The 9,984-nt window shown below is 29.3% G+C and overlaps 1 protein-coding gene, 1 non-coding gene and 1 pseudogene across 2 annotated transcripts; all 3 read right to left on the reverse strand.

Moving 5' to 3' along the window:
* Positions 1–815: 815 nt before the first annotated feature.
* On the reverse strand, positions 816–1,451 carry LOC150032880 (uncharacterized; annotated as a pseudogene).
* A 544-nt stretch (positions 1,452–1,995) lies between these two features.
* Positions 1,996–2,068, reverse strand: TRNAV-UAC (transfer RNA valine (anticodon UAC)). The gene has a single exon. It is a non-coding gene; the product is annotated as a tRNA-Val (tRNA).
* A 2,142-nt stretch (positions 2,069–4,210) lies between these two features.
* Positions 4,211–5,047, reverse strand: LOC120090208 (Dof-type zinc finger DNA-binding family protein). The gene has a single exon (XM_039047751.2). It carries the CDS (start codon positions 5,045–5,047, stop codon positions 4,277–4,279), a length of 771 nt encoding a protein of 256 aa, XP_038903679.1. The 3' UTR covers positions 4,211–4,276.
* Positions 5,048–9,984: the final 4,937 nt, after the last annotated feature.

Raw genomic sequence — 9,984 nt, forward strand, 5'->3', positions numbered from 1 at the left:
GTATATGAGTATAATATAATCCAGATGATAAAGCAGAAAATTTTTTCAATATATGTTTTTCATATGAGATAGTAGATATAATATAAAGATATTCTATATTATTTTTTCTATCTATCTCAATATGATAACTATTGGAACGTATATCTTTAAAACTAAGTAGATTTCTCTTTGATTGACTAGAGAATAATGCATTGACAATTGTAAATTTTGTTCTTTTAGATAAAATAATATTTGTTTTTCAAAAGCCTTCAATCAGGTTTGCAAAACCTGATATTATATTGACTTTTTCTTTCAACATTGTCAGTTTGGAAATTTTTTTATATTTGTAAGTATTGTATGTGTAGTTGCACTGTCTGCCAGACATAGATTTTTTTTACTCATTTTTTAGTCACCTAACATATAAAATGATCTAGGTTTCTAGATATTTTCAAAGTCAAAGGAAACACCTGATGTTTCATCAATTCTGTCGATTTTCTCTTCACGAGATTCAAAGAAGTTCGTCACATCCAAATTTTTCATATGGGATGGGTCAATATGTCATTATCCTGGTATGCAAAATTTATTTCCACATTTTTCTCTTTTTCCTTTAAGGATGCTTGATAGAGATCAACTAAGTGTTTTGATGTAGGACAAATACGTGACCAATGGCAAGTCATTCCGCATCGGAAGCATTTATTTTCAACACTTTTTGAACTCTTATCTTGTGGAGATTTTTCTTTGTGATCATCATTTTGTGAGGTTCTTTTGAAATTTGAATGATTCTAACAACCACCACAAAAATAATAATTCTTTCTTCCTTTGCCACGGTCACGACCTCAAACATGACCATGATTATTATTAAAATTTACAGCATTCACTTCAGGGAATGGTGTCGTTCCGGTTTGTTGAGATTCATGATTTTTCATCAATAACTCATTATTTTGTTCGGCCACGAGAAGACATGAAATTAGTTCATAATATTGTTAAAAACCTTTCTCGCGATATTGTTGGTGCAGGAGCATATTCAAGACATTAAATGTAGAAAATATCTTCTCTAACATATCTGCATCAGTAAGTTTCTCTCCGCATAACAATAGTTTCAAATTGATTTTAAATAATATGAAGTTATAATTACTTACTGATTTGAAATCTTGTAGCCTCAAGTGCATCCAATCATGACGATCTTTAGGAAGAATAACTGTTTTTTAATGATCATACATCTTTTTCAAATTTTTCCACAAGATACGAGAATCTTTTATTGTAAAATACTCCATTTTCAATCCTTCATGAAGATGATGATGAAGAAAAATCCTAGCTTTTGCTTTGTTTTGACTGGATATCATATTTTCTTCTTTAATAGTCTCTTCAAGATTCATAGCAATCAGGTGGATATCGGCATCAAACACTCATGACAAATAATTATTGTCAGTAATATCAAGGGTGGCAAATTCTAATTTTGTGAAATTTATCATGGCAACATTGTCATAAAATATTGTATTTATATTAGAAATTATTAAATTTGCAAAATAACATTAAATTTATTAATTATAACAAAGAAGGAAAACCCGACATATTTTTAGGACATACCTTTAGAGAGAGAAATGATAGAGCTCGTGCTGATAACGTGTTGTGAACTTGAGGAGCACAACGGAAACATGAATACCAATAAAAATAAATATATTAAATATAATATAATATAATAAATTAAACATAATATATAAATTAACAAAATATAAAATAAGAAATTTCTAATTCTCCACTTTCTCCAATCTTTTTTAATTTTGTCCAATGTGTGTATATTCCAAAACCCAACAAATATCATTATTTACAAACAATTTGACAAATGGGAAGTGGATTATATGAACATAATAATATGTAATGTTGAGATACACTGACAACACTTTAAAAAATGAAAACATGAGTGTCACAGATATCTATTATCATAATATTTATAATAATTTGAAATTTATTGATCTTGAAAATTAGAAAAGTTAATGGAAAAATTAACTTCAAAAATGTTGCTGCCCAGGATCGAACTGGGGACCTTTAGTGTGTAAGACTAACGTGATAACCACTACACCACAGCAACCTGGTTTGTTAAAGAATGAAATAAGTTTAATATAACTAAATACGTATTTTAGACAAAATTCAAAGCGTCTAGTCGTACATAAAGTATACAAATGAAAAGTCAGAATAATTAAAATATGCTTGGTTGAAATAAAAAAGAAAAGGAAAATTAATATTTGTTAGTTTATGAGATGTAAAGTTTGTATCAAATTAGTCCTTATATTTTGAAATTGAACAATAAAATCATGTTTAGTTTGACTTACTTATTCATGGTCGATAAAAATTTTAAAATAAATAATAATTATTATAATTATAATTCAAATTAAATTATAATATTTCTTTAATAATTATATTAAAAAAATCCCTTCTTTTTCTTTTTTCTTTTTTTTTTTCAATTCAGATATCAAATTTTGAAACATCATAAGTTTCAAAGCATATTTAGCATTCTTCCAAAAGGAGGGGAAAACATCTATGTTTATATAAAATAAAGAAACATATATAGAAAAAAATGTCAAATTATTCATAGAAATAGCAAAAAAACACAGATAGAGACTGATCTACTTATATGAGCGTCTATCAGTGATATACTTATATCAATTTCTATCATTGATAGACAATGATAAACTTCTATCCGTCTCTATCAGTATCTATCAAAGAAATTAAGATTTTACTATTTTGAGTAAATATTTTATTTATTTTTCTATTTTTGTCCTAAAATAAATATGGAAAGTTTAAAAAACCAATTAAAATATGATTGGGTGAAAAAGAAAAGTATCAAAATGAGGTAGGAAAGCTCCATTTCTCTTGGCCCTCATTTTATAAGATTTTGCACGAAGTCTTTTGTATTCATTAATAATGTCTTGTGAACTTTAAAGACTTGGGTGAAGATTCTTCTAACAAACAAATAAATTCAATGAAATGGAGAGAGAGCACAAACAATTTTGAGCCTACATATATTGATTCCATTGACTAGTTTGGTCCTCAAAATTAAAGTTTAGCATATAAATTCAAAGGCTTTGTTTCTCAAATTTCAAAGAGTTTAGGCTCTTTATTCCAAATAAGACCATTTGAAAAGTATCAAAGATTGAAGATTTAAAGTATAACAAGTTGGACTGATAGAAAAAAAAACATTTGCATGTTTTAACAACTCAGATTGGTTAGAGCAAACCACATATTTCTCTATATACTTTCTGTGTGACATGGTTCTCATTCATGATGAATTGATATATGGGTTTGTACTAATATTATTTCACTATACTACAAAAATTTAAATAAGCCATAGTCATATAAACAATTTCCAATCCATGCATGTTCTGTCTATATATCATAGAGAATGATTTGTCAAGACTTCAAATATTTTCTTGAGAACGTTCTAAATTTGTTGATGTTCAAATCTAAACATGCATTTAATTTGATCGACTTGATTCACATATAATCTCAAAAAAAAATAGAGCTTTCACAAAAAAATAATTACTTCGGTACATTGTTGTTGTGGTACTGGCCAAATACACCTTTTGATGTTTATGTTAGATGAGCAAAGCAAAAAGTTAGAGTTTTAGAACTAACGGGTGTAAATATCTATTCTTTCTATTTACATGGAATGACTTAATTTTTCTCAGCTTATTCTTAGCTAAGTGAACGACATTTCTTTTGTGGCACTTTTGTAGCTTTGTAGCCATTAGTGTATTTTAATGGGGTCTAATTTTACCTATATAACAAAATACACGTTTACATATGTATTAAAAGGAGAATTATCCAATTGCTTCAATGGGAGAGTACCCAAATATATATATATATATATATATATATATATATATATAAATTCTTTTTTCACCCCAAATAACTGGCCTTTTAATTTGTAGGTATTTTTATTATTCCTTTACATACTAAAAATAATTGCAAGGACTAGTACACACTATTGAATTAAAGTTTCCTAGATAGTTAATCTTATTTAATTTATTTTAGTATAATGCAATTCAACCATATAATTGTAGCATGAAGAGAACATTCATGTATAATTAAGAGTTGGAGATGATTCAAAGGACATTTTGATGCATCAATTGATGATATTGCAATAAATATTTATTATATAAGCAAACATTGGACAATAATGTAATCTTTTTTGTATACATAAACAAAGTACAACAAAACAAAAAGACATGAAGATCATACACAAAAATACTTTTGAAAAAAAAATATAATACCGGAGATTATTATATATGTATATTTGTTAAGCCCTTGAGAATGTATCATAATTTGACAAATCAATAGGGCTCCAATTGCCACTCAGCAAATTTGGGTCTTGAGTTTCCATTCCAAACATTTCCACTCTTGTTGGTTGCAAGCGATTATGGTTATTCACCATTATCAGAGGGCCTCCCCAACCTCCCACCATCTCCTCCCCCGGCAACGGCGGCAATTGAAGCTCACGCGCCGCTACTTGATGTTCGTTGTTATTCTCCTCTAACCCAAAGCAACTGCCCACTTGATAATCATTGGTCCCCAATCCACATTCCTGCATGGAAAACTCACAAAAATTGCCACATCCAATCACACCACTTTCACCAGAAACCGGAAAGTGACCGGTTGCGTTCAACGTCGTATTAGGCGCTGTCAAAGTAGTCTTGGATGTGTCTGGCTTCTTATTCACAAAATTAGCGTAGACAACCGCCAGATCGATGGCCGGCGACACCTCAGGGTCAGGGAGACCACGGTGGTGGCGGTGGTAACTACTATCATTATTGGTGTGGTGAAATTTAGGGTTTGAGGGTGATGAAGCTAGGGTTAAGGGCTTCGGAGAACGTCGATTCTTTCGACAGCCACCACCAACGGGGACATTACGGAGAGAACCGCCTTTGGTCCAATAACGACGACAACCTTTGCAAAAATAGCGAGGTTGTGTAAGGCTATAGTTGTTGTAATAACAAAACTTAGTGTTGGAAGAGCCACACCTTGGACAATTTGGTGATATTTCCACCATTGGTTTCCATCCCCTCTCCATTTTTTTCCAATGGGATTAAGAGAAATCCCAAATGGGAATTGGCATTTAATTAAAAAAGCTTTGTAAATTTCTCCCTAAAGAAAGAAGATTTTTTTAAAAAAATAAATAAATAAGAAGAAGAAGAGACATTGGGAATGTGTTATTGGTTAAGTTATATGAGCACATGAGGAAAGAGGGATGGAATTAAGCCACTGATCCGAAGGCTAATACGAGGTGTCGGTGTTTGGCTTACGTGGCAAAAGGGGATTGGTGGATATGAAATTGAATGAGGAAGCAAAACCCTCGATAACCTAAGTTTAGGGTTTGCTTTATGTTATCAAGACAAAAGGCCACATGCCTTTGGATTTTTTATTTTTTTTTTTTTTTTAAATATCAAATTTCCAAATATGTGCGATAATTTTACAAATTTTATATCATAAAGTTTGAAACTTTTTTCAGAATTATGGTTTTGAGAATCATAATATATCCTTTTATTATTTTTTATAATATGGTTCTATACAACTTGGTGCCACAATATCAGTTATATGTTCAAAATTTTATGCCTCATTTTGATTAAAATTGGGCTAACACGAGCATTTAGTACATCTCTACCCTAGGTTATAAGATTCGAATATTAGTGCTTCATCATTTATTTGCGATGTAATATAAAGAAATTTGATTAAAAAAAAATACCACAAGTACAAAATAATTAAATCATAAATCAAAAAAGAATTAGAAAGGTATTATTTGCAAAAACACGAAGGAGGTATAATTTGACATTATACTCTACTTATGGGTGTATGGATCGATCTTTGATTGTTAACATTTATTCTTTAAGTTCTTAAAGAACTTCATAGGAATTGGATTATGCTTGTTTTGACAACTAATTCATAATATTAATCATTATGAATATCTAAAAGTTTAAGTATTGAAAGATTAGTTTGTAATTCATAATATTAATTATATGAAATCTTAGTACCTATTATCTTTAAGATTAATGTTTTAATCCTTCACCCTCGAATTTGTTGAACTCAAAGATAAAATTGGTAGGTTAGTTTTTATATGATAACACGTTAGCATTATTTTTAACAATGATCTCCTTCACACGTGAGTTTAGATGTCAACACCAAAACTACAAGAACATGGATATTGCATAATACGATAAGGAAATTATACACATGGTAAGGTTTGTATTCGATATGTTTTGCTCTACTATTGTTTTAAATTATTAATAAACCTTAAAAAAAAAGTAAGTTTGAGCTAGTATGTTAAAGATCTATTTAATGTTATTAAATCACAATGACTCTACTATAGAAAGCAAACTCCAATTTGAGATGTAAATAGTTAATATATTTGTAGTTCGTCTTACCTTATAATATTTAATATGTGCATTTTTAGCTGTAATTTTATCTCTTATTACAGCCAAGACAAATTCCACCCGGGTGGCAAATCTCTTTGGCTCATTTCTATTTTCATTTTTTTTTTTAACCTTTTTGTTTCGTTCAAATTTACTATAGTTCTAGTTTAATTTGTTCTCAATATTAAACCAAAATGTAAAATTTTCCAACCTTTTAAATTTCTTAGTCCATTTAATTTATAGACAACTCTAAATAAATAAATAATCTTATTTAGAGCCCATTTCTTAAGTATAGCTTAGAGTAAGTAAGAACTCGGGATAGTTTTTTAAAATTTTTTTGGTTTAAAAAATGATGGAAAAGGAAGAAAAGTAGGGGGGAAAAGTACTATAGAAATATTAAAAAAAAAAACATTCCAGACTAATTCGATTTGTTGTCTGTTATAAAATAAGTATTTAAGAAAGGAATGAAAACTATGAAATAAGAACGGTCAAAATACTAATCTTAGTCAATGTGATTTGAATTTTGTTCTATTTTGATCTATGTAATTTTTAATTTATTCAATTTTAATTCATGTACTTGTAATCTATAAAGTTAGTCTCTATACTTTCAATTAATCTAAATTTCCTTCAAAAATAAATTTAATAAAAATTTGTAAAATAATAACAATAATCTTCATGCAAGAAAGAGATTATATAAATATATTTTCAAAATTTATAAAGTTGATTCTAATAGAGACTAAATTCTAATTTTGTTAAAAAAAATAAACATCAACAAGAAACTAACGGTATATACCGATGTTAAGATTTATTTGAAAAACAAAGTCTAAAACTAGAAAATTAAAAATACATTAACAAGAAAGATATTTTAATAAATAAAATAATATATCATATTTCGAATGGTGAATAGAGTATGTATTATCGTAGTATTAAAAATTTTCAAAAAATAAAAATGATAAAATTGTGAGGAGAGCCGGAATTGGTTGGGGAGCATTATGAATGGAAGTAGCGTACTAAAGTAAAGAAAGGATCTCTTGGATCATGGGCTTCTTGGATCACGTAATTTTGAGACTTTCATATTTAATTCTAGTTCGTGCGCCCAATTATATTACGCCACGTAATCCACTGAAAAGTATACCCAAAAAAAAGAATATTCCACTTGAGGCTACCAATTTGTCAAAAATAATTATTATATGTGAAATTCAGACGAAAAACGATTTTATGAATCTTGTTTTGAGTTCAATGTATTCTTTTATTTTTAAAGTACACATTGTTTTTTTAGGAAAAAAAATAGTAATAATTATTATTATTATAGTATCCTTCAATATGAATATATGATAGAGAAATGTTTAAATTTTGTATACTTTCAAATTTTAAAACTTTGTTTAACCAAATCCATACTTAATAGTGAGAATGAAATTAAATAATAAAATGATAAACAAAACATACGTGTTATTGTTATTGTTGAGGTTGGCAGATATTTTTTCTTTTCTTGTCTTTGATATGGTTGAGTTATTCTTTCCTTATCGGTGACAGAATTATTGGAGAGATCTTTTCTTTTATTCATGTTGCCGGTTTTGGTTTCTTTCCCTTGTATAGTTTGTATTTATTGGTTGGTTTTGATGTTTCTAGGGCAAGCCGTTGATCAGAGTTTCTTCGGAAAAAGGTTTTGCATGAAGATTTTGATATTGTACGATGGGCTATCTTTATGAAGAAGAACAGTGGTTCTCTATGTAGTTTGATTTGTTCAAGCAATTTGTTTGTAGAATTGTTCAAGATGCCAGGTGAGAGGTTATTTATCTGGTTGGTGAAGAGAAGGTGAGGTCATTGCTGCAACAACAGATTTAGGAAAAGCCTAAATCTACAGACTCATTTAAAGCAGTACTCGTGTCGGGGGAGCCTAACTTGCTCACTAGTAATTCAGTTATATGTAAGTTGATTTTATGTAATTTTAGTTGAAGTGTATGTTGTAAAACTAAATTACATACTAGTGAATTTCTTTTCACTTAGGCGGAGAGCCTCCTAGATGTAGGTTTAGTTACACCGAACTGGGTTAATAATTCTCTATATTCTTTCTCTCTTATCTATCTTTCTATTGTTTTCATCTTTGTCTGTGACATATTTCCTAACTTATAACATCATTGTGATACACCATTCATTTCAACTATAAAGTTGAAACCATAACACTAAGGGTGCAAGGGAAAAATTGAGAAGACAAGAAATTTTGAAAAACAAAACCCTCAAATGGACAAAAACTACAATCGGGTTGAAACCTTTTTGTTTGACGCTTGAAAAACCTATTGTATTCAGCCAATTTCAGGTGTTGAAAGATGAAACCAAAAATATACTTAACAAACCAACATTTATATAAAAGCTTAGAATAAGTATGAAAAAAAGTATTAACGATGTAGTTGGTTTCGAAGTCTCTCTACCATCGTTAGTGGCATGTGTTACATTCAATTGTTTACGTATTGACCTTTTCACCCACCTTCCACCCAAGATTAAGAACTTGTATTGCAAAAAGTTACAATGCAATTTAGCACAAGTCAAACTATTGATTTCAAACTTGAGAGAATAAAGTCAATTTTTACCCTAAAACTTGTCGAGTGCTATCAGATTTTATCCTAAACCTTTAACTCAGCATATTACACCCTTAATTAGGGAGGTATTGCAATCTAAGCCTCAAACTTCAAAACAATATTATCGTATGCTTTGAATAATTCTAAAACATGTGTGATATAAAATATATACAAAACTAAAGGAAAATGATATTAGAGATAAAACTTTGTGAAAATTTATATATTTTAACAAAATTATTCCATGGTTTATTTGTACATAACTAAAACTTAAGTTTGTACCAAACTCGAGACCAAGATTTATTTTTCTTTTTGGTAGAATTAGTGTATGAATTAACAAAAAAAAAAAAAATTGTAAAAATTACAACATTGAGCTAAGTATAGATGTCCACGGGACAGGATGGGACCGGGGATGCCATTCTCCATCCCCGCTCCCCATTTCATTCCTCATCCCGTGAAATTCCAAACGGGGATCGATGCGGGGATTCCCGATGGGAATTCGCGAGATCGAATTCCCCGTAGGGAATTTTTCCCATTACTTTTTTTTTTTTTTTTTTTTGTAAAAAACCAATTAATTTAAATCACTAATGTGAGTAAAGTTAATTAAATTGTTTATTATGGTGATCATTTGAATTTAAAGATAAATTACTCAAATTTTGGCCTAAAAAAGCTAATTATTTTTTTTAGAAATAAATAAATATAAATCAAATTATTCACATATACATAATCTAAATTTAAATATATTTATTATCTTTCCCAATAAATAATCAAATTTGAAATTTAAATGTAATATTTATATAATAATAATAATAACATAACATTAGATAACTATACTAAATAAATATATAAAAGCTAATCGGAGCGGGGACGGGGAACGGGGTGGGGTCATTCCCCATCCATGTTTAGCTCACGGGGAATTTTTTCCCACACTCCCTCCCCCATTCCCCGCCTAATCGGGGAATCCCCACCCCGTTTGAGGCAAAACCCCCGTGGGAAAATTGGATCTCTAGAGCTAAGTATAGTCGCAT

Source organism: Benincasa hispida, chromosome 11 (genome assembly GCF_027475165.1).
Source record: "Benincasa hispida cultivar pf3 chromosome 11, pf3_genome.v1.1, whole genome shotgun sequence".
Taxonomy (NCBI): Eukaryota; Viridiplantae; Streptophyta; class Magnoliopsida; order Cucurbitales; family Cucurbitaceae; genus Benincasa; species Benincasa hispida.

Bases quoted from the DNA above. Each gene is read 5' to 3' on its own strand.
- LOC120090208 (XM_039047751.2), bottom strand. From the start codon at position 5,047: ATGGAGAGGGGATGGAAACCAATGGTGGAAATATCACCAAATTGTCCA.